This window comes from Trichosurus vulpecula, chromosome 4 (assembly GCF_011100635.1).
Source record: "Trichosurus vulpecula isolate mTriVul1 chromosome 4, mTriVul1.pri, whole genome shotgun sequence".
NCBI lineage: Eukaryota > Metazoa > Chordata > Mammalia > Diprotodontia > Phalangeridae > Trichosurus > Trichosurus vulpecula.
In genome coordinates, this window is record NC_050576.1 from 191,306,880 (window position 1) to 191,332,709 (window position 25,830).

The 25,830-nt window shown below is 36.8% G+C and overlaps 1 protein-coding gene across 2 annotated transcripts in view; it reads right to left on the reverse strand.

Annotated features, from left to right (window-relative positions):
- GPATCH8 (G-patch domain containing 8) overlaps positions 1 to 21,831 on the reverse strand; it is a 119,644-nt gene extending 97,813 nt beyond the window's left edge. The window contains exon 1 of one of the 2 annotated variants that reach the window (XM_036754259.1): positions 21,753 to 21,831. In XM_036754259.1, the coding sequence (XP_036610154.1) occupies positions 21,753 to 21,797 (45 nt within the window). In that variant the 5' untranslated portion in view covers positions 21,798 to 21,831. Of the gene's footprint in view, positions 1 to 15,286; positions 15,335 to 21,752 lie in introns of those variants that run through there. The other variant, XM_036754260.1, reaches the window with a different exon arrangement.
- Positions 21,832 to 25,830: the final 3,999 nt, after the last annotated feature.

Sequence of the window (25,830 nt, forward strand, 5' to 3'; positions counted from 1 at the left end):
GAGTTTCTACTCTACGTGAATCTACAGCAAACATAGATGCTTAGGGAAATGATACACGCCCTGAACCAAAGCAATAGTTGGTACAAGCCTTGGTAAAATGGAATGAGGGATATGATGGATTAACTGAAGAACAAAAGAAACATGCATGGTTTATTACTGATGGGACAGCAAAATATTTGGGCCACAAAAGACACTGGAAAGCAGTAGCCTATAACCCATGTACTAGGCTGACTTTGGAAAGTACTGGGAAAGAAGTCAAGGAGATGAAGAGAATCTTAGATAGGCTAGGTATGAGAGATATCTGGAAAGAACTGAATGGGAATAATAAGGAATAAACCAAAAAAAAAAAAAAATAAGGAATAAACCTCTGTCTCAGTAATACCTTTTCAAAAAACTGCTACATTACTAGGGCATAAAATTTTTATAGTCAAATGGAGAAAAGCAGAAATATTAATGCATCCTTTCCAGATCATAATGCAATAAAATTATATTTAATAATGGACCACAGACACATAAATTAAAAATTAATTGGAGACTAAATAACCTAATCCTAAATAATGGGTTAAAGAACAAGTCATAGAAACAATAAATAATTTTATTAAAGATAATTATAATTAGACAAGTAATCAAAGGAAAATTTATATCTCTAAATGCTTATAGCAATAGAGAGAGAGCAAACCAGTGAACTGCGTATGCAATTAAAAAAAATAACTAAAAAAAGAACAAATTTAAAATCCCCAATTAAACATGAAATTGAAAACCCTAGAATTTAAAGAGATTAATAAAATTGAATGTGTGAAAACCACTGAATTATGAAAAATATTGGTTTTATGGAAAAAAACTCAATAAGATAGATAAACCATTGATTAGTATGATTTAAAAAAAGAGAAAACCAAATCACTAGTATCAAAAATGGGAAGGACAAGTATACTAATGAAGAGGAAATCGAGGCAATTATTAGGAGTAATTTAGCCCAATTACATGCCAATAAACTTAACAATTTAAGTGAAATGGAAGAATACTTACAAAAATATAAAATGCCTATATTAACATAAGAGGAAACTGAATATCCAAAGAAACTTATTTTAGAAGAAGAAATTGAATATGCCATAAATGGGCTTCCTAAGAAAAAAGCATCTAGACCAGATGATCTAAAAATGAATTCTAATAAACATTTAAAGATCAACTAATTCCAATAAGAAATCCTACAAACCCCAAATGAAACAAACATGGTGCTGTTACCTAAACCAGGAAGAGCAAAAACAGAAAAAAAAAATCATATGCCAATTTTACTTAATGAATATGGATGCAAAAAATCCTAAATAAAAATTAGCTAGGAGACAACAATAAATCACAAAGATTGTGACTAAGTGAGATTTATACCAGGAATGGAGGGATGGTTTAAACATAAGAAAAACTATTAACATAACTGACTACATCAGTAACAAAAGCAACAAAAGTCATATAATTGTATCAATAGATGCAGAAAAAAACTTTTGACAAAATACAACATTCATTAAATACTTGAAAGCATAGTATAAATGGATTTTCCCTTAAAATAATAAGAAGTATCTACCTAAAACCCTCGGTAAGCATCATTTGTGATGGGGATACGCCAGAAGCATTCCCAGTAAGCTCAGGAGTGAAACAAGGATGCTCATTATCACCAATATTATTCAATATTGTATTAGATATGCTAGCAATAGCAACAAGAAGAATGAGCAATGAGGTAATAAAACTCTCTTTCTGCAGATATGATATGCTTGGAAAATCTTAAGAGATTCAACTAAAAAGTTAGCTGAAACAATATTTCTAGCAAAGTAGCAGGATATAAAATAAACTCACATAATCACCAGCATTTCTATATATCACCAACAAAACCCTGCAAGAAAAGATAGTAAGAAATACCCCATTTAAAATAACTGTTGAACTACACAAACATAACTATAAAATAGTTTTTATACAATTAAAGTAATATTTAAATAATTGGAGAAACACTAATTGCTCAAGAATAGACAGAACCAACATAATAAAAATGGACAATTCTATCTAAACTAATTAATTTATTCAATACCATCCCAATTAAATTGCTTAAAAATTATTTAATTGAGCTACGAAAAATAGTAATATTCATTTGGAAGAACAAAAGGTCAAGAATATCAAAAGAATTTTTTTTAAAAAGGTAAAGAAAGAAGGTTTAACAGTAGCAGATGTTAAGCTATATTGTAAAGCAGTAATTATCAAAACTATCTGGTACTGGCTAAGAAATAGAAAGGTGGATCAGTAGAATAGAGCAGACATACAATATGCAGTAGCAAATGATTATAGTAACTATTTACATTTGTCAAATGTAACTCTTTAAAAGCTTCAGGAATAAGAATTCACTATTTGGTAAAAATTGCTGGGAAAACTGGAAAGCAGTCTGACAGAAACTGGGTATAGACCAAAATCTTATACCATTTACCAAAATAAGGTCAAAAATGGACACATGACCTAGATATAAAGGGATATAGTACAAATAAATTAGAAGAACATGGAACATATTACCTATCAGACTTCCGGACAGGAGAATTTTTGAATAAATGAGAGATAGAGAACACTGTAAGATGTAAAATGGATAATTTTTATTAAATTAAAAAGGTTTTGTACATATAAAACCAATGTAACCAAGATTAGGAGGAAAGCAGAAAAGGGGGGGGGGGACTATAGACAGTTTCTCAGATAAAGGTCTCATCTTAAATATGTAGAGAATTTCATCAAATTTATAAGAATATGATTCCCTAATTGACAAATGATCAAAGGACATGAACAGGCAGTTTTTGGAAAAAGAAACCAAAGCTCTACATCAGACCTACATAACTTGGTGGTAGGTAGGAGCCAGAACTAAAATAGGCTTAACTTCTTACAGCTGCAGATAGGTTAGACTAGAAGTTGTTGTGTTTCTTCTTCCTTCTGGAAGATGACCATGACATCAGGGAAATGATGACTTGACTTGCAGTTGACTTTGATTTGAGTGAGGGAGGGCTGTGTAAGGTCGCCAGCCTCACTTCCTCCTCCAGAGCCATCTGGGTCCAATGGCCCGATATTTACCAGGACTACTGGAGGATGGCCCAGGATGCATTGGCAGACCTTGGCCCTTTCAGGCTAAGGTCTTTTCAGGTTCTCACTTTGAGTGAGGTAATGCCCCAATCAGGAGTGTGCGCAGTGGCAACCCTACATTTTTCTTGGGCCACCCAAAATCCTTTGGTGGGCCCAAATGTTGTTCAGGACTTCTCTATGTAGCCATAAAAATAAATGCTCTAGATCATTATTGATTAGAGAAATGCAAATTAAAACTCTGAGATATCACTTCACACCTAAAAGATTGGCTAAAATGATAGGATAATGCTGGAGCAGCTCCAAACGCTGGAGAGGATGTGGAAAAATTCAAACACTCATATATGTTGGTGAAACTGTGAACTGATCACCATTTTGGAGAGCAAACTGGAATTATGCCCAAAGAGTTATACAACTGTGCATACCCCTTGACCCAGCAATACCACTATGAGGTCTGCTTCCCAAAGGTCATCAAGGAAAAATTAAAAGAAACTATATGCTCTAGAATATTTACAGCAGCTTGATTTGTGGTGGCAAAGAACTGGAAATCGAGGGGATGCCCATCAACTGGGGAATGGCTAAACAAGTTGTGGTATATGATTGTGATGGAATACTACTGTGCTGTAAGAAACAATGAGCAAGTTGATTTTAGAAAAACATGGAAAGACTTGCATAAAATAATGCAGAGTGAAATAAACAGAATGAAGACAATGTTGGATACAGTAACAACAATATTGTTAGAAAAGTAACTGAACGACTAGTTTATTCAGAGTATTATGAATGACTAAGTTATTCTGAGTATTAAAAATACTCAAATCAACTATAAAGAACCTATGAAGGCAGATGCAATGCACCTCCAGAGAAAGAACTGATAAACATAAGTAACGCACGCACACACACCCCTCTGAGTCAAATGGTGGCCTTCTCAATAGTAGGGAGTTAGTCTGACACTTGAAATGTAATAAAAAAAATTAAAACAAAAAACAAAGCAACTCTGGCCAAGTGAATTCATCCATCCTTTCATACCTGTTTCTTACTAGCATTTTGCCCAAAGGCAGGAAAAATGCTTCACCATCAGGTCACAACTAGTCATTATACTAACTGATTACATTTTATAGCTTTCAATATTGTTTTCCTTTCTATTATCATGGTCATGATGCAAATTGTTCCAGTTCTAATTGCTTCACTCTGTATCAGTTCATACAAGTCATCCTCAGTTTCTGTGAATTCTTCATATTAATCATTTCCTATGGTACAATAATAGTCTGTTATATATAAATATATATGTATGTAAACACACACTCTCTTCAATTTGTTTAGCCATTCCCCAATAAATGTGTACCCAACATGCTTCTAGTGCTTTGCTACTACAAAAAAAAATAACTCTAAATGTTTTTGTATACATGATATCTTTCTTTTAATTCAAGCGAGCACATACCAAGTATAATGTCTTTTCCATACTACACAAACACCGTGTCCAAAGCTTTTGTGTCTTCTCTTTCTAGGAATACCAGTGTTTTACTCATAAATAGCTCCATCTCTTTCCTCACAGCAGTAAGACTACAAAGAAATTTGCAGTAGAATCCATAATCCACAAACACTAGCTTTAAGTGAACATACAGTGAAGACCTATTCAGGAATAGAAAATTCAAGTTGATTTCTTTGCTCAGAATTGCTTTCAAGAAAAAGGAGGAAATTATGCTTTTAAACATCAAAATAGAAATATACTTCAAGGAAGCTATAAGATAGCAAAAGGTCTAAATGTAGAGAAATATTCATAATAGATTTGTGATAATAAACAAAAACATGGAGGCCCTAAAACAAGTACTTTATAAATGTAACAGCCTATAAAAAAGCCACATGTCATCAGTACTGGTTTTTCCAACAATAGTAAAAAAAAATTTCAAAAGAACACAATTCTCGGGCAGCTAGGTGGTGCAGTGAGTAGAGCACCAGCCCTGGAGTCAGGAGGACCTGAGTTCAAATGCGGCCTCAGACACTTGACACATGTACTAGCTGTGTGACCTTGGGCAAGTCACTTAACCCCGATTGCCCTGCCAAAAAGCAAAAAAACAAACAAAAAAAAAAAAAAAAACCACAATTCTTAACAACTGCTCTGTTTTCATACCCATAAAAAACAGGTATGATCTGGAATTCCATCTTTTAGGTTAATAAATTGCTTCTACACATATCCCAGCTATGAGGATGATAAAAAATTGGCTTTTCAATCTTGTTTAACCAAACATGCAAATTTATTATGTTTTCTCATTATTTCATGAGTGCTACAGAACAGAATTTTATTATAATTCCATTCACAACCTCAGAAATAATTAAGGCAATTAACTAGTAAATTCCATATCTGACCTGAAACATGTCAACTGCTTACTATCTGCCATGTGTACTGGGCTACCAAAAATATGTAAACTGAAACTGCCTACACTTTAAAATAAAATACACACTCCTAAGTAAGAAACCAAATATTAAATCTGTTTATTCTTTAAGTATCTATATCATTTACTCAAAATGTTACAAACCCTAACCCTGCCTTCATCTGGAGCATTTAATACTGTACATTTACTAATACAGTATGTACAGTAAACACAGGTGGTTAGATTTCCAAAGTAAAATGGACAATTCATTTTTTATAAATACAAAATCATTACTCCCTCTTTTGGTATTCACTGCAATATCAAATTAATGGATTCTTTCAGTATTCATGTAGTAGTCACTTGTAATTCCATTGTAAATATCCAAGAATTAGCATTCACAATGTTAAATAGCAATGTTAAAATGAAAACTGAATTAATGTCAGATTTATAAGTTGGTTAAGACAAGCTATGCTAGAATGCTTCATGGAAAGAATCTTAAGAACTCAGGAACTATACATTTACCTCAAGCTGGAATTCATTTTCATGAGTAAATTATAAGAAATTTATTAAGCCACATACACAGGCAAGCATAAGAGATGTGCAATAGTTCCTATATTGATGATTCTATATTATTCAATCATTTCAGAAACAACTTTTTAAAAAATGTTCTATATTACAAAAATGATAAACAAAGGTAGCAGCCTTTCTTCTTCATATCCATCCTCAAATAGAATTCTAAATTAAACAGAAATGAACACATCTAAGCTTAGCTCTACAGCATATTCAAATTAATGTTTCATTAAAACATTAAACAGTTCTGTGATAAATTTTGCCTATGTGGGTGAAATTTGTCATACAGTCATATCTGAAAATATGATGGCTGAATCCACTGTTAAGTGGCATAAGCTGACATAAAGATATAGAAGTCACAGTAAGAAGGAACATTAAAGATCTTTTAATCCATTAAACTTCTTATTTTATAGATTAAAAAAAAAAACTACGGATCAGAACCTCTAAGTGAGTGGAGTGTACCCTACCAAGCCTCAGTCTTGGATCACTCTCATCATTATCCACCACTTTCACTCCTACTCACGTGCAGGTGAATTAAGGTGGAGAAAAATCACTCAACCATTTTGATTTGGTCCTCTACAAATTTACGTTACACAACCTCAATGGTAGGCAATCCTACTTAAGCTCCCTTATCAACTCACTTTATCTCACTCTCTACAACAGGTCTTCCAAATTTTTTCATCTGTTCTCAAACCTCTCATGCCCCAGCTGAGAACACTGCCTACTATTTTACAGAAAAAAATGAAGCTATTTGTCATGAGTTCCTTCTCCCCTCTTCCTCATCTTATCACTCAGTTGCCTTCAACTACTTTCTCCTTCTTCATTTGTGTCTTACATAGAGAGGTACCCTTATACTCCTTAACACGGCTTGTGCCACCTGCACAAGCAAATCCATTCCATCCAATCTTCTCCAAAAGACTGCTTACTCTATTGTCCTCATTCTATAACTTATTTTAAATCTCTCCCTGTTCACTGGCTACTTCCCTACTTCCTATAAACATGCCATGTCTCCCCCATCCTCAAAAAACCCTCACTTGATCCTTTCATCATCTCCCACTAACTAAAGTCCTCAATCTCTTCTGTTCTTTGTGGCTAAGCTCCTAGAAAAGACTGTCTACAATAGATGCCTCCATTTTCTACCCTCACTCTTCATAACCCCTCACAATCTAGCATCTAACCTCATTACGCCACCAAATTGGTTCTCTCCAAAGTTTCCAATGATCTCTTGAATGCCAAATCCAATGGCCTTTTTCTCAATCATCGTTCTCCTCAACTTTTCTGCAGACTTTGACACTTACCACCTTCTTTTCTTTTATATTCTCTTCTCTCTAGGTTTTTGGGACATCTCACTCTCCTGGTTCTCCTACTATTTATCTGAAACTGTTCCTTCTAAGTCTCCTCTTCTGGATCCTCATCCACATCACACCCTCTAATCTTAGGCGTCCCACAGGATTCTGTCCTGAGACTTCTCCTCCCTTTATACCACTTCACTTGGTGATATAAACTCCCATGGATTTAATTACTACTTCTATGCTGGTGATTGTCAGATTTACCTATTGTGACCCAGATTCTCTGCTGACCTCCAATCTTGCATCTTCATTGTCTACTGGACATCTCAAACTGGATTTAGACTACATAGGATATTGCCAAAATGATCTGAATGAGGTTCCTTCAAAGAAGGGGTTTCTGAGTGATAGAGGCAAAGAGACATTCTAGAAATGGCAATGAGGAGAAAAAAATTCCTATTTCAACTTCCCCAGTGGAGGTGGAGGTACAGCTGGTGCTGGAAGAGTATGGCCAGAGATGCAGGATTGTGGGGAAGAGGAAGGGGTCAAGTCTCAGTGAAAATAAGCAGATGGAAAGATCATACTATAGAAGCCAGTTCCCCTCTGGCCAGCATAGGAAACTGGTCAGGACCTAGGCTTGAGTTACATTGCCTGCTGTTCCTTCTCTAGGGCTTGAGAGCAGGAGTAGGAAGATGGGCAGTGTTTAGCTGTTTTACATAGTTATAATCCCATCTCTGACACCCCAATTTTAAACACCTCTGGTTCCTTCACATGGTATGATTTTGAGACTGTACCAAATGTAGCCTAATAAGGTCAGAGTACAGCAGGACCTTAATGTCCCTTACTCAGTACACTATTCCTTTCTTAGTAGAGCTATGAGTTTCTTTGAGTAATTTGCTTACTGAGGTTATACTTGACCAAGATCATTTTCAGAACAACTATTGAGCCACACTTCTTATACCTGTGTAACAGATTTTTTAAAAATCCAAGTTAAGATTCATTCAGGCCAATTTTCTGGGCTATCAGTATCTTTTTGAATTCTGTTATCCAGAGTTAGCTATCTTCCTGTTCGGGCCAGTGCACAGCGGCCACACTCCAGTAAAATCTTTCCACCAGATGGGCTAAACCGGGTTGAGGGTAACTGACAGGCCTCAAATCCCTCAGGGAAGTAGGAGGATGTCCACCTCTAGCATGTGCAGACTTTCCTAGGCAGAATGGGTAGATGAGAACAATTTGTTCCAATGGCCATAAAGGTGGTTGAAGCAGGCACTGTGGAGAGCTTAGAGATTGTTCAGACATCAAAGACACCAAGGGGCACCACTGTATTATTGCCAGTAATCTTGACTTTTGTCCTGCCACTGGACTTCCAATGATTCTGGAAGAGAAAGTAAGGCTGAGGACTTTGTGCAATTCTGCCTCACAAGAAGTCATCGTGTGAAGTCGCTGGTCCTCTTTGAAAATAAACAAACAACAATAGATTAAGGCTCATAATCAGGATACAACAAAACCCTGAGAGAATTATTTTTTTAAAAAAATTTACTAACAAGAGGCATCTTGGTGAAACAAACAGAAAGCTGGCCTTAGAAGCAAGAAGACAGGCTCTAATCATACCTCTGAAACATCTTGGCTGTGATCCTTAACACTTAACCTTTTATCGTTACATACAATTGTCTAGGACCATAAATTGCTGAAATGGTGTCAACTTTATGCTAGTAGACTTCTCATCTGAGAATTAACTTTATCACTGAAATCACAGGTCTAGTCCCTATCACTATCTCTGAAGAATAAGACTTAAAAAGGATAAAACTGCTGGCTAATTTCAATTAAAACATCACTACCCTCCACCTCTGCATTTACTAAGGCAATGGGCAGCACTGGATCAAAACAGGATCCTTGCAAGGCAATAGAAATTCTGCTAAAGTCCAAGAGCCCTGACTCCATATATAAGTCAGGCTAAATTAATATGTGGCCTTGAGGGCACATGTGGCCCTCTAGGTCCTCAAGCTCAACCCTTTCACCGAATCCAAACTTCACAAAACAAATCCCCTTAATAAAAGGATTTGTTCTGTAAAACGTGGGAGGTCCCCTTCCAGTTCTGTATCTATGTTCAATCACAAGGACTGCAAAAGAGACTTAGTCAAATAATTTCACAAAATCTAGATAGATGGCTGAGTGGATAAACTACCCAGGCTTAAGTCAGGAAGACCTGAGTTCAAATCCAGCTTCAGACACTTACTAGCTGTGTGACCCTGGGCAAGTCATTTAATGTCTGTTTGCCTTAATCCACTGGAGAAGAAAATGGCAAGCTACTCCAGTTATCTTTGCTAAGAAAACCCTATGAACAATTTTGGTGTGCTATGTATGGTCCATGGCTTCACAAAAAGTTGGGACATGACTGAATGATTCAATAACAATGTAAACTAAATCTACAATAGTTCCCCAATCTACTTACAGTTTAAGAATCCTGCCAAAAAAAGGAAATCAGGTTAGTCTTGCATGATCAATACCTGACTCTTTGTGACTACCACTTTCTTTTCCACAGTTAAATAATCGTTCTTTTAAAAATAGTACAAAATTTTGGAAAAAAATAGAATGAAACTCAAGCTCACTGGCTAATAATCTGCAGACTCTTTTCTTCTTTTTGAAAATCAGCACAATAAGGAGGGAGGTAGGAAGAAAGTAAAGTGAATTTTCATTAATTTTTAAGAGAAATTTTACAATAAGAAAAATCAGGATATCTGCCTAGTTCGTATCTTAAAGAGCTTCTTGTTTCTTTCGTTTTACTTTTCAAAGATCACAGACTGTAACAACCAACCGTTTTTCACTATTCTTGAAAGTTGTGCATCTGTGCCTAGTGGTTTGAACAAGAATATTAACATATGTTTTAAGAGGTAAGGCATAGTAAAAGCCTTAAAAAAAGGTCTTAAGAAAGAAATGGGCCATCAATTGGGGAATGGCTGAACAAGCTGTGGTATATGATTGTAATGGAATACTATTGTGCTACAAGAAATGATAAGCAGGATGATTTCAGGAAAACCTGGAAAGATTTACATGAACTGATACAGAGTGAAGTGAGCAGAACCTGGAGAACATTATACACAGTAACAGTGACATTATATGATGAACGACTGTGAATGACTTAGCTATTCTCAGCAGTACAATGATCTAAGACAATCCCAAAAACCTGATTATGAAAAACGCTATTCACTTACAGAAAAAGAATTGATGGAGTCTGAATGCAGACTGAAGCATATTATTTTTCACTTTATTATTTTTTGTTTCCATTTTCTTCTACAAAGTGACTAATATGGAAATGTTTTACATGATTTCCCATGTATAACTTATAGCAAGATCACTTGCTATCTCAGGGAGTGGGCAAGAGAGGGAGGAAAGGAGAGAATTTAACTTAAAATTTAAAAAAAAAATGTAAAAAATTGTTTTTACATGTAATTAGGGAATTTTTTTTTTAAAGGAAGAAAGGAGTTGAGAAAAGGGGGAGAGAAAGAGAGGGTCAAGATTATAAAATAGTACAAAAAGTTCCTCCACTGCACCTTCTCCACAAAGATCTAGAACAGACTCCCATCTGGAAATTCAAGAAAAAAAATCTAGTAGTCATTTTCCCAGCTCAAGTCAATAAGGAGACAAAATAGAGGACTGCAGACACTGGGCTAAAGGTCTGGCCAGGAGTGCTGCCAGATGGAGCAGTCTAGCTTTCAGGAACTAAAAGAGAAATGAAACTGTACGTGGGGGCAGGAAGGGGTCCCAGGGGATCCCAGGGTTTAGAAACAGGTGCCATCTGGCTGAGAAGGGGCCTATGCCTAGGGATGGCAGAGACAAGAGCAATCAGCTCTCACAGACCCTAGCTATGTACTAAACAAAGGATAAATTCAGAAGCAAATGAGATATTGTGACTCTGACCCCAGCCGCAGAGCAGGGACTCAGTTCCAGCCTCCAGTCCAGCTTGAAGTCTAAAGTAGAATTACCAAGACAACAATCACAGACAAAAGGGAAGCCTGAAGTTCTGTCACTATGAATCTGCAAAACTTCTCAGCAAGCTGATGGTGGCTCAAATCCAGTAGCACTGTGTACTGTAACTTCCAGTCAAGGACAAGTCAAGAGGTATCTTTGCCCAGACTCAAAGCTGGGTCAAGACTAACAGAGCCAAGACCAGAAAAGCTGCAAGCACATTTCACTCCAATCACATTACTATGGAAGCCTTAAAAGCTTGCAAGTCCCCAGCATGAGCTGTCCCTGAGATCCTGGAATAACATAGGAATAACATCAGGAGCCATGAGGACAGAAGCTCAGCACAGACATTTCCATCAGAAGTATACAGAGCTCAGTACTAAAATAAAGTGCAAAATCAAGAAGTAAGACTCAAAGAGTGAACAAAAAGAGATGCCATTATGAAGATATACTACGGCAAGAGGGAAGCTCAAGACACACACCCAGAAAATAATGACTTCAAAATACCCAAAGCAAAGCCTCATGGTAAAACACAGCTTGGACAAAATCCAACCAGAATTCTTGGAAGAAATAAAACAAGAGTAAAAAAAAAAGGCTAAAAAATTATATTTAAAACCAATTGAGACTGACAGAGGGAAAAAATAAGAACAGGAATGAGAGCTATGGAAAAAAAAAGATACAAAGAAAGAATTAATAACTGGGAACAAGAGATACAAGATTATTTCCCAAGAAAGTATCTCCCTGAAAATTAAAAATGACCAAACAGAAAGCTAATATTTTACAAGACATCAAAAAATAATGTCACAAGACTAGAATAAAAAATAGAAGAAAATGTAAGGTTATCTCACAGTAAAAGCAAATGACTTGGAAAACGGACCGAGGAGAGCTCCTCTAAGAATTGGTGGACTACCTGAAAGCCACGACCAAAAATCAAGCCTAGACATACATCCTATTTCAAAGAATGATAAAAGAAAATCACTCAGATCTTTTAGAACTAGAGGGAAAAGTAGAAATAGAGAGAATCCACTGATCATTTACTGAAAGAAAAGCCAAAATCAAAACTCCCAAGAACATTATAGTCAAAATCCAGAGCCTCCAGGTTAAAGAAAAAAATACCGTAAGCATCCAGAAAGAAAGAATTCAAATCCTGAGGGGGGCAGTCAGGATCACATAAGATTTGGCAGCTACCATTATAAAGAAGCAGAGAGCTTGGAATATGATATCCCAAAAGGCAAAAGATCTACTTACAATCAAGAATAACTTATTCTCAGCAAAACTGAATATAATCCTACAGGGGAAAAATGGACCTTTAATGAAATAGGACTTCTAAACAAGGGATGTACTAAGTAAATACCTGAAACTGGCTGAGGGGTTGGAGAGCTGGGAAAATGTTTGCATTACATATATTTAAGTTTAACGGAAACATTAACATTTTCTCCATCACTTTCTTAAGGTTACACAATCAATGAAACAATAAATCAAGCCCTGATAACGTACCATTTGCCAATTTCCAAGGTGTAAGTGCTCACACTGAAAATTTAAAAATCAACTCTTGTAAGCTGTTAAAAGCTGACTCCAGCATTCCTAATGAAAAGTCCAGAACTGAATAGAAAATATGAACTATAAACACAGAAATCAAGGGAAGCATAAACAGGTAAACATGAGCAAACAATCAAAAAGGAACAAATATAAATTGTTTATGAGAAAATGATACATATAGCCTCTTAAAGCTCTAACATCAACAGGGAGTCTAATTAGACAGAGAATGGGATTCTGTTATGTCTTGATGTTTCTAAAAAGAATGAAAAGAGAGAAAAGGAGGAATAGGCTGGGGGTGGGGTGAAAAGGAGAAGGAATGCGAGAAATTGTCTCACATATTTGAGATGCACAAGTAGAAGGCTACACTTGAACCTCATTCATATTTGAACTGGTGACAAGAAGGAGGAACACACACACATACACACACACACACACAAATACTTTTCACCAAGCAGGGAAACAGGAGGGAAAGCATAGTAAGGGAAAGTGGAATAAGAAGAAAGAGGGTAGATTAAAGGAGGGATTACTCAGGAAACAAAGGGAAGGAAAAGTGTAAGAGAATAGGATGGAAGGAAGTACACAATCAATTGTGAATGTATACATAACAAACTCACTCATAAAATGCGAAAAGACAGCAGACTAGAAACTAGAATCCAACAACACGTTGTTTACATGAAACACACTCAAATACATAAAATTAAAATAAAGGGCTAAGGAGAATTTATTATGCTTCAGCTGAAGTAAAAAATGCAGGAGTAACAATCATGATCTCAGAAAGAAAACAGCAAAAACAGACTTAATTAAAAGAGATAAACAAGGAAACTTCATTTTGCTGAAATGCACCATACTCAATTAATATCAATGCTGAACATACGTGTACCAAATGGCATAGCATCTAAATTCTTAAAAGAAAAGCTAAATGAGTTATAGGAGGGAATAGACAATAAAAGTATTAATAATGATAAATTCCAATTTACCACTCTCACCCTAGATAAATCTAATTTAAAAATAAACTAAAGAAATGAAAAGGAAATGAAGAACCCGAGTAAAATTTAGAAAAGTTAGATATGATAACCCTCTGGAGGATACCAAATAGGAATAGAAAAGAGAATACATATTTCTCAGCATACTGTACCTTCACAAAAATTCACCATGTACTAAGGCATTAAAAAACTCACAAACAAATGCAGAAAAGCAGAAAAAGTTAATGTATCTTTTACTGACTATAGTAAAGATTAAAAATTAATTGGAAACACAATCCAAAAGAATGAGTGGGTTTATGAAAAAAAAACCACAGAAACAATATTTCATTAAAAGTAATAATGAGACAACAAACACATCAAAATTGGGGAGAATGTAGCCAAAGTAGTACTTTTGGGAACATCTGCTTCTCTAAACACTTTCACCAATAAAAGACTGACAAATTGGACATGCAACTAGAAAACAAAATAACAAAAACCTAGAAAAAGAACAAATTAAAACCCCCAATTAAACACCAAAAAGAAATCCTGAAAAAAAAAATCAAAAGAGAGATGATCAAAACTAAAAGCAAAAATATATGTAATGAATTAATAAATACAAGTAGCAGTTTTTTGGGAGGGAAGGGGGAAGAATAGAAAAACTGTTAGCTAACTTGTTTAAAAAAAAAAAATGACCAGCATCAAAGGTGAAAAAAGGTGAATTCACAATCAATGAAGAAAAAAATAAAGTATTTGAACCTGATAATCCTAGGTTCTGACTATGAATAAATAGAATTTTCTAGTTTACAAAATAAAGCAAAACCAAACTTACTACTATTCATAACATCTCATTTGTGTAATTCAGGGTCTTGTAGTTATCATAAAAGCAAAATAAACTTGATTAGTGAGAGAATTATGAATAGTAATATCAAAGACATTTCAAGGAACTTCTGGCACCCCAAAACAAGCTTATCTAGTACATGGATATTATGGTGGTTATATATGTAAAAATTATAAAAGAATTTATCAACAAGTATCTGATATACTATTTTTATTTTACGTTTAAGACGGTTGGACATTATAAAAACGGTGATAAATTCTTAAATGTATTTGGCTAAAATAGGATTAGTGTACATCATTTATGAAAAGGAAACGTTTTTCCATAAAAAGGGGGAGTTTATAATCACTGATTAAAGGGTAAGAAGCATGTCTTCTTTTAAAGAAGCAAAAGCTGGCAACCATCTAAAAAACAGTGTGCTACAGTTCTGCTTTTTTTTTCTTCTGGTGTATACCAGCTTCCTATTCATAAGAGGGGAGAACAAATAGAAAGGTAAAGCCAATTGCTACCAATTTTTGTAGGCTATAGTAGTTCTGAAAAATAGAGGAGATGAAGGGCAAAGCTATAGCAACCACATCATATCAATGAAAATTGGCCTACACATTCTTTACATCAAGATAGCCACAGTAAACTGCAATGAAGGACAGAAACAACCACATGTACCTAATCACTTAGCCTTTCGATTCAGCCATCCTTTCCTGATGAAGTCTGGGATTTCTGGTCTTTGTTTTCCCATATTCCCATATTTTCCCAACTGCACCAGTGTAGTTGCTACTGCAGGTATCCAGAGCCATCAACAGGGCAGAGAAGGGGGAAGGCTGGTAGTGTGCACAGGAAAAGGAGTAGCCCAAATAGGAGAATGCTATAGGATAGAAGTAGATGCAGTTATGTGGAAATAAGTTCCTCACTTGGCTATGGTTGGGAGTCAGTCAAGTCAATAAACATTTATTAAACACTACAATGACACCTAAAGCACTGTGCTAAGAGCTGAGCATACAATGAAGGCGAAAGATATTCTCTGCCCTTGAAGAGTTCATAATCTAATGGTGGGACACAACACGCAAACAACTATATACAGGATAAATATGAAATCATCAACAAAGGAAAGGCACTAAAATTAAGAGGGATTGAGAAAGGCTTCCTTCCTGTAGGAGGTGGGATTTTTGTTAGGACTCAAAGGAAGTCAAAGAAGCCAGAAGGCTTCTCCCATTCCAAGCATGGGAGACAGCCAGTGAAAATACCCAGAGTAAAAAATTTGGAACTCAAAACTTAAAAAAAAAAATCACCTATGTTTCCCAATGCAGCTCTGACCCCCATCCCCACTTAGAGCTATTCTAAATAATAAATCTTAAAAAGAAAAAAACAACAGTAAAGCAAAACTAACCAAGACAATCAAAATAGTCTGACATTTCAACTGCCATGTTCTAAATCCAGTTTCCCATACTCTAAAAAAAAAAAAAGGAAGAAGGTATCTTCTCCTATCTCTTCTTTGGAGCCAAATTTGGTAATTATCATTTCACTGCATTCAGTTTCAACAGTTTTGCTACTGCTGTTCTATTTGGATTATACAACTTAGAGTCTGAGAGGGTTGCCCTGGGCAAAGAGAAGTTAACTGACTGATCAGAAGCTACACAGTCACAGTGATAGGATTAAAACCCAAATCTTCCTCACTCCAAGGTCAGTTGTCCATATCTAACCCAGCACTTCTTAAATTTTTTGGTCTGAGAGTCCCTTTATATCCTTAGTAATTACTGAGGAATCCAAAGGGCTTTTGTTTATGTGGGTTTAAAGTTTTTTTTTTTTATATTTGCCATATTAGAAACTAAAATAAAATTTTTAAACAGATTAATTTTTAAAATAACAAGCTCATTACATGTTAATGTAAATAACATACTTTCATGAAAAATCACCATATTTTCAAAAAAAATTTAGTGAGAAGAATGGCATTGTTTTACATATGTTTGCGCATCTCTTTAATGTATGGCTTAAAAAAAGACCTCTCATATCTGCTTCTGCATTCAATCTCCTGTTTTAGTTGAATTACATGAAGAAAATCCAACCTCACAGATATGTAGTTGAAAAAGAGTATTTTAGTAAGCAAATGTCTTGTTATTATGAAGAGTTTTGACTCAGAACACCCCTGAAAAGGTCTCAGGAGCCACCCCCAGACCACACTGAAGAGATCCATTACCTATTCCATAATGTCTCCTGACAAATTAAATATGGTAATAAAGAACACCAAAATGAATTTGTACAAAATTAGTGATGTTATTTTATTACACTTCTAGATCATGATGTCTTCTTGGATAACTTTATATTAAAAGTACACTATTAGTAACCTTCAGATCAGAAACTGCCCCCACTGAGCATCAGCACCTATTCTGGAAGTCTTAGAGAACTGACTGGAGCACTATAAAAGTTAAGTGACTTGCCCAGGGTCACACAGTATGTGATGCCAAATTTGAATCTTGATCTTCCTGACTCTTGAGACCAGCTCTCTCCTTCTATTAGGCCAGGATTACCTCAAAAATTTTTTTTAAATAAAACTAGTCAGGCTATACCAAATTCACAAATAGATCAATAATTCAAATGATCAATCTACAAACTAAAACAGCAATTAGTGGCACTACATCTTGTATGAACCTTGTAATCTAGGCTAGCAAAACCTCGGAGGAGCAAAAATAAGACCCAGAGAAAAAGAGGACAATGTAAAATAGTAGCTGTATTGATAAAAATAACTGCCATACCTATGACATGGCCTTTTAAAGTTTTCCCTCCATATTTCAATTCCAGCTATACAATTACATGTGTATATGTATGTATGTGCTAAAGGTTGATTCACTGTATGTATTTGTAGGTAGAGTGGATACAGCACTGGGCCTTGAGGCTGGAAGACCTAATTTTAAATTTGACCTCAGCTACTTAGAAGCTGTGTGAACTTGGTCAAGTCATTTAACCTAATTGCCTCAGTTTCCTCAACAATAAAATAGGAATAATACCACCTACCTTCCAAGGATATTGTAAGGATCAAATGGGATATTTGTAAAGCATCTAGCACATAGTAAGCACTATATAATGTTAGCTCTTATTACTAATATTGTAATTTCTAGGAGGCTGGATACCGTACTTAAATTCACTACACAGGTATAGCATTGAAATGGACTTTAGATACTGATGCACAAAACAGAACCAACTAGGTAAGCCCCCTGGCAACAAAGTGGGATTCATTTAATGGCATACTAATGTAGTAGTGGAGTGCCTAAAACATTGACTAATCATCTTGTTGAGAGTCACAAGGTGGTGGTGCAGTGGATACAGTGTCAGGCCTAAAAAAAGGGATACCTGTCTTCCTGAGTTCAAATGTGATCTCAAATGTGTGACCCAGGGCAAATCACTTAACCCTACTTGCCTCAGTTTCTTCATATGTAAAATGAGTTGGAGAAGTGGCAAACAACTCCAGTCTCTTTGCCAAGAAAACCCCAAATGGTGTCACGAAAAGTTGGACATGACTGAAAAATTATTGAACAATCACCTCGTTAAACTGCAAGCAATACAAATGTAAGGTTTCATTCAGCTAGAACTTACTGGACAAGGGAAATTCCAATGCTGTTACAGGTAACATATGAAAAGCAACAAAATGTATCTGCTGTACTACTTTGGGTTATCGTTTGGCTTCTGCAAAACTTTCAAAACATAGTTTTAAAAACTACAATATTCACCTTTTCCTTTTCTCTCAAGGTTTCCTTCAGAGAAGCTCAATATTTACAGCATTCTCAAATGGAGTTGAGTAGAAAACCCACATTTCTCAATGAACACTAATTGACCTACATATGAAAAATGTTTTAATGACACTATAAGGAGAGGTACTTTTTATATTATTTCCAGGGGTTTCCAAGAACCTTAAATCAAAGAATTACATCATCAGTAAAAGCCAATCAATTGTGAACTGATGCAACCATTCTGAAGAACTATTTGGAACTATGCCCAAAGGGCTATAAAACTGTTCATACCCTTGGACCCAGCAATACCACTATTAAATCTGTACTCCAAAGAGATCAAAGAAAAAGAAAAAGGACCTATATATGTACAAAAAAATTTATAGCAGCTCTTTTTTGTGGTCGCAAATATTTTGAAATTGAGGGGATGTCCATCAATTGGGGAATGGCCAAACAAGTTGTGATACATGATTGTAATGAGATACTATTATACTATAAGAAATGCCAAGCAGGACACTTTCAGAAAAACCTGGACTTACATAAACTGATGCAAACTTGAGTGAGCAGACCCGGGAGAACATTGTATCAGTAACAGCAATATTGTAAGATAACTTGACTATTTTGATCAATTACAATAGAAGCCCATGCCAAAGGACTTAAAGATGAAGTGTTACCCACCTTTAGAGGAAGAAGCAATGGAGTCTGAATGCAGATCTAAGCATATTTTTTTTTTGGTTTGTGTTTTCTTTTGTAACATGGCCAATATGGAAATATGTTTTGGGTAACTTTACATGTACAATCTATATCAAAGAACTTGCCTTCTCAAAGAGAGAAGGGGGGGGAAGGAGAGAATTTGGAACTCAAAATTTAAAAATTTTTTAATTGTTTTACATGCAATTAAGGAAAAAATAAAATAGAGGGGAAAAAAATAAATATTCTCCTTTGGAAATTCTCACGAAAGCTGATTTTAGTTCTCCTTTGGTAAGCTAAAAACTTTACTAAATATGTAATGAGAATATATACTACAATCCTTCGAAACATCTTTTAAGATGAATTCTTTCAAAATGTAGCCCTGTGCTTCAGAATGAGATATGACACAGAAGCAATGAGCTTATTTATTTTACCTGACTAAACTTATTTGTTAGGAGAAAGCTTTTATTGGAGAAAGTTGGTAGTTAGTGACAGGCAGACAGAGGGAAGGAGGGAGGGAAGGAAGAAGGAAGGGGAGGGGAGGGAATAAGGAAGGAAGGAAGGAAGGAAAGAAGGAAGGAAAAGAATTTTTTAAATGCGCCAAAGAGAGCAGAGACACAGACAAGCAAGAAAGTTTTGTTACTCTCATATTAAAAGTTTAACATACACTTTAAAAAACTGAATGCAGTCTAGGTTTTGTACATCTGTATCCTTTTCTGTTCTCTGTATATTGAAATGTTAACATCTGCTAATGTTTGTCAGGTTCTTATTAAGAAACAAAATTTTAGCAATATTATACAAAAATCTCTCAATGGAGCTTTAATAGCATCCTATAATAACCAATAAAAGTGAATTGAGTTCCAATACCCTATTTCCCCAATACCTGTTAGGACAGCTGACTATAGGAAAATTTTCTCCTGAATAAAAGTTGATTTTAATGTAAAAGCAAAAAATGAGCTTAAAAGATGATTGATACTTGTATCTCCTGATAAATTAATATCAAATCTATCTGATTATCAGGATTAAGACGAAAAGAGATTTAGCATAAAATATGACTAAAGTATAAAACGCCATCTTATTTTCATACTAGATTCCAGAAAACTGGAATCCCTTTCCCAGTTTTTTCAAATCATAACATTCATGCTAATTTTAACAACTAAAACCAAGTTTAAATATGACATTTTGTCCTCTCTATTCTGAAAAAAAAAAGGACCTGGTGAGATCCTGAGAATTCGGCGATCCCAAATATTCACCCTTTTAAAAAAAAACCTTTTTCCTCAAAGCTCAACTTACAAGACAATTTGCAATATGATTAGGTCACCTTGAATTCTCCTCTGAAAAACGCTCCAAAACCCTCAACATTTTTTTCAAATAATTTTAACATTGTGAGGTTTTCTATTACCCGAGAGATATCTCCAGGTTCCTGAAACTAAAAGTAAAGAACACAACCATCCTATGGTTGCTTTAAACCACCCCAAACTTCTTTGAACCCACGTTAAGTCACCTTGTGCTGCACGCACATACAGAGCACCTGACTTACTATACGGATTTTCAATATCCCCCAAGTCCCTTACTTGGTCTCTCTAATGACGGCTGTCCTAAGTTTCAATAATTTCTGCCGGCCTGTAATCCCCCTTCATTTTTCCAACCCAGCCACCTAGAAGGAATTTGCATCCCCTCGCTCTGGCTATTGAACGGCAACAGTATTTCCGGACTGCTCTAAGACCTTGCAGGATGAAAATTCCAATTACAGTGTTCTTCCCCTGACCCAAATTGCTGTTGCCAGGGTGTGCAGCAGTAATGCAGTGTTCTTTTGGTTGGATTTGGTTTCTTTCTGAGACTCCGAGGGGACACTTTTCCACCCAATAATCAACTGACCTCTTCTCAATTCCTTCCATTCTCCAAGATTCCCAAGGTGACTTGATACCTCCTGAGCAAGGCAATTCGAAACAGGTAAGGGAGGATGGTTTCTAATTATGTGTTCTCTCTTTTTTCCCTCCCACTGAACGTTTTCCTACCCAACTGACATCCCGCCCCCCCTCCCCCCGCCAGATTCATGCTTTGCAACTAGGGGAAAGGGAGTTAAAAATAAAGTAAAATAAATCCAGTCCTGGGTACGAGTTAGCAAAAACTTGTCAAGCCCGCGGCCGGGACTAGCCGGGGCTGCCCAAGGACGTGCGTGTTTCCCGAGGCCAATTAGCGGCCCCACATCAACCACAACAACAACAGTCGTGGACCGGGCGGAGGGGGGAGGGAGGTGGGGAACGCTTTCCACCCCACAAATGCGCCTGCCGGGCGCAGCCCCACGGCTGGAAAGCGGACCCATTTTCCAGGTAAGGAAATGGAAACTGTAGGAAAACGAAGGATTTTTTGGGGGGGGCGGAAGGCATTAAGAAAGATTCCCCCCCATTTTTGTCTCAGCCTACATTCCCCCCGCCCTCTCCGGGAAAGGGGAGCTCGGAGGCCCCCACCCCGCCCGCTCCTACCCGGTCGCGGGCCCTAGCCTGCAGGTCGGGAAGGGGAGGGAGCCGGGGCCCGGAGGAGGGGAAGCGGCCTCGCCTCAGGCAGGGGCGCCAGGCAGCCGGGGGCGGGAGGAAGCAGCGCCGGCTCTGAGGCCTCAAAAGGGAAGTCCCGGATGGCCGGGCATGGCCGCCCCCAGGGGCCGGCGTGCTTGGAAGGGAACTTGGAGCTCGGACGGCTCCGGCTCTGGGACCGCTGTTTACCTGGAAGTCGCGGTCTTCGTTGAAGCGGGAGAAGCGATCCGCCATCTTGCCGCCGTGTAGCTCCTCTCCGGACGACGACGACGACGAATACGACGCAGGCTCGCTCGCTCGCGCTCGCTCGCTCCCGCGCTCCTTCCTCCCCCTCCCCTCTTCCCGGCCTCCTCCCCCTCCCGCGGGTCGCGCGCTGGAGCGAGAGCGAGCTCGCGGGTTCCCGTCGCGACGGCACCGCCCGGATACGAGCCCTAGCAGCTCCGGCGGCGCTGTCTGGCCTCCCCAGCCCTAAGCCGCCGAAGCCCGGTGCGCATGCGCATTCACATTCAAGAGCAATAATTGCTCCTTGTGGAAAAGCGGAGGGGAGGAGCCGGAGCAGGTCGACCGAAATCTTTACCTTCTTTTGTGTGTGTGCGCGTGCGTCCATGCGTGCGTGTGTCCGTGTCTGCATCTATCTATGTACATAGTCCCAGAGTGTCCCAGATGTCTTAGTGCGGCCTTAACCTATTAAAGATGAGTATTTTTAAAATTTCATTTATTGTTTCTGTATTAAATAGCATATTGGATAATTAATAATAAAATAGCTCAAAACCACTGAGACTTTTGGGACATCACATATACATATGTACATCGCTTCAAAAGCCTTAGTGTAGTTTTAAGCTAATAAAGCTTAATAATAAATTATTATTTATAGTATATTATTGTAATATTGTATAATATGCATACATATGCATATGCATTTGTATGTCGTATAGTAAATATATTGATATTACATATTAAATAATAAGTTAATAACAAACTTCAACTGCACTAAGACTTTAGGGATATCGCATATGCATATGCGGTGTCCCAAAAACCTGAGTGTAGTTTAAACCTTGTAAAGCTTAATAATAAATTACTATTTTTATAATATACAATGTCATATATTAATGTTAAATATGTTGTGCAGATATTAAATACTAGTAGGTGTTTTATATTAAATACGTTAATGTATTGCATATTAAGTTATTTGTATAATTATATATTTATATAATAAATATATTAAATAATAAGTTAATAACAATTGGCTTCAATAGCACCTAGACTTTTGGGACAGCCCACATACATTTACACTTACATAGGAGGCAGCTAGGTGGTACAGTAGATGAAGTGTGGATTTAGAGTCAGGAAGAGCAGCATTTAAATCCAACCTCAGATGCTTACTGTGCTAATCACTTAACTTTTGTCTGCCTAAATTTCCTAAAATAGGAAAAATAATAGCACCTACCTCAGGATGATTGTTGTGTAAAAATGAGACAATGCTTGTAAAGCTCTGTGGAAATACCCCATCTGGGGTTTCCTTGGCAGAGATGCTAGAGGGGTTGGCCATTTCCTTCTCCAGTTCATTTTACTGATGAGGAAACTGAGGCAAACAGGTTTAAGTGACTTGCCCAAAGTCACACAGATAGTATCCAAGGCCATATTTGAACTCAGAAGGATAAGTCTTCCTGACCCAGGTCTGACATACTCTCCATTACTCAATTAGCTATCCTTTATGTAAATGCTAGCTCTTAGCATTATATAAGAGGTGTCCCAAAAGTGCAATTTTAAGCTTCAACAGCTAAAACAGCTTTGGGATACCCTGTATATATACCAATAAACACCAGAAAAAAAAAAAACAACCAAAGATTCTCCTCCAGTCAGCACCGTATCTTCCACAAATGGAATGCTTGGTTGCAGCAAATGGAGAAATTTTGAATGCCACAGCTAAGTTCACTTAGCTTGGCAGTATACTTTCCAGGGATGTACACAGAATTGCCAGAGCTAGCTCAGTACTTGGAAGCTCTGAAGATAAGTGTGAGAGAGAAGAGGTATCAGACTGACTATCAAACTGAGTCTACAGAGTCATTGGGCTGACCTTATACATTGTTGTTATGCCTGTGAAATCTGGACAGTATACCAGCGCCATGCCAGAAAACTGAATCACTTCCATTTGAATTATCTTAGGAATATTCTGAAAAATCACCTGGCAAGATAAGGTATTGGACTTTGAGGTCTTTTCTAGAACATTAAAACTCTCCTACAGAGACCACAACTCCAGTGGGAGGGCCATGTGTTGTAACACTAGAAGTACCTTTATCTAACACTGTTTTATGGAGAGCTCACACAAGGTAAGCAGACCTGACAAGGACACTCTCAAGGTATCTCTGAAGAACTTTGGAATCACTTGTGAGATGTGGAAGACACTGGCACAGGACCATCCAGCATGCCATGCCTGCATCAAAGAAGGTGCTGTGCTCTATGAGCAAAGCAGATTTGCAGTAGCTCAAAAGAAACGTGAGAGGCACAAATTTAGAGACATTACCACTCACAATGCTCATATGGACTATTTATGCTTGATATGTGGTAGAGCCTTCCAAGCTCATATTGGTCTGATCAGCTTCAGTCTGCCACACTGCAACTTGACCCCAATACCGTGATGTCATCTTGGTCCTCTTCAAGAACAAAGGACAACCATTGTGTGTATGCATGTACATATATGCATGCATACACATATATGTATGCATGTGTAGATATGTGTATCTACACATGTGTATATATTTAAAACACCCCCACTCTTTTCAGCTCCCTTTTATGTATTATCCTTCACCATTAGAATGTAAGCTTTTTGAGGGCAGGGACTGTCTTTTTGATTGTTTTTTATTTTTAGCATTAAGGAGGTACCTGACAAATACTGATAGATACTTGTTTCCTTCCTTCCTTTCTTTCTTTCTCTCTATGTCGTTAGGTCAAGAATTCTCTCTAGAGATGCCAAAGCTATTGCTTTCCCTGATCTAATTTGTTTAGGATATGACTTTGAATAACCAGGTCATGTATCCATTTGGAACTTTTTGTGATATATATGGTATGAGACCTTGGCCAGCCTAATTTCTGCCAGATTGCTTTCAAACTTTTGCCATACTTTTGTGTGTTGCCAGAGTAGTTGGGGGTCTTACCACTACTAGGCTTATATTGCAAAGAGATTAGAGAAAAAGGGGAAAGACTCAGATCTACTAAAATATTTATAGCCACATTTTTTTCTTGTACTAGAAAACTGGTAACTAAGGAAATCTCCATCACCTGGGAAATAGCTGAGCTGATTATTGTATATGAAGGTAATGGAGTATTATTGTGCCATTAGAAATTATTAAAAGAATGATTTTGAGAAAACCTGGAAATAACTGTAACTATATATATACATATATAGTGTGTATATATATGTACATATATATATATATAACACTTTAGAGTTCAAAAAATGCCATACGTATGTTATCTCATTTGATGGGAAGACTTGTTATAAATTTATGGAGAGTGAAGTGAGCGGAACCCGGAAAACAACTCATATAAAAACAGGCACATTGTAAAGACAAAAAATTTTGAAAGACTTAAGAACTGTGATCAAAAACAATGACCAACCACAATTCCAGAAGACTGATGATGAAGCCTGTTTCTACCACTTAATGGGAAAACTTGATAGACTCAAGATGAAGAATGAGAGTTGACATTTTCAGACATGACCAATGTGTGGATTTGTTTTCCTCGACCATGCTTATTTGTAACTAGTTTTTCTTGTTGTTGTTGTTTTTAAATTTCAGGGGGAATTAGGAGGGGTGCTCATAATAGAGATATTTAAAAAAAAAAGAAAGGGTCATTGAAGGATTTTTTAAATGCACAGAATATAAATGGTCAGAGGATACAAATAGGCAGTTTTCAAAGGAAGTCAAGTCAAATCACCAAGCATTTATAAAGTGTCTACTATATGCCAAATACTGTGCTAAGCCCTGGGAATATAATGTTTAAAATAGCACATACGACATATCAGGGACTCTGCTAAACAATTTACAAATATTATCTCCTAGCAGTCTATGCTCTCAAGGAGCTCAGGGTCTAATGGGGGTGACAACTATGCAAACAGCTATGTACAAACAAGATATATACAGGATAAATGGGATATAATCACAGAGAGAAAGCACTAGAATTAAGGGGGATCAGGAGAGGTTTCTTGTAGAAGGTGAGATTTTAGCTTAGTCTTTAAAGAAGCCATCAGTTGGGAGATAGAGGATTA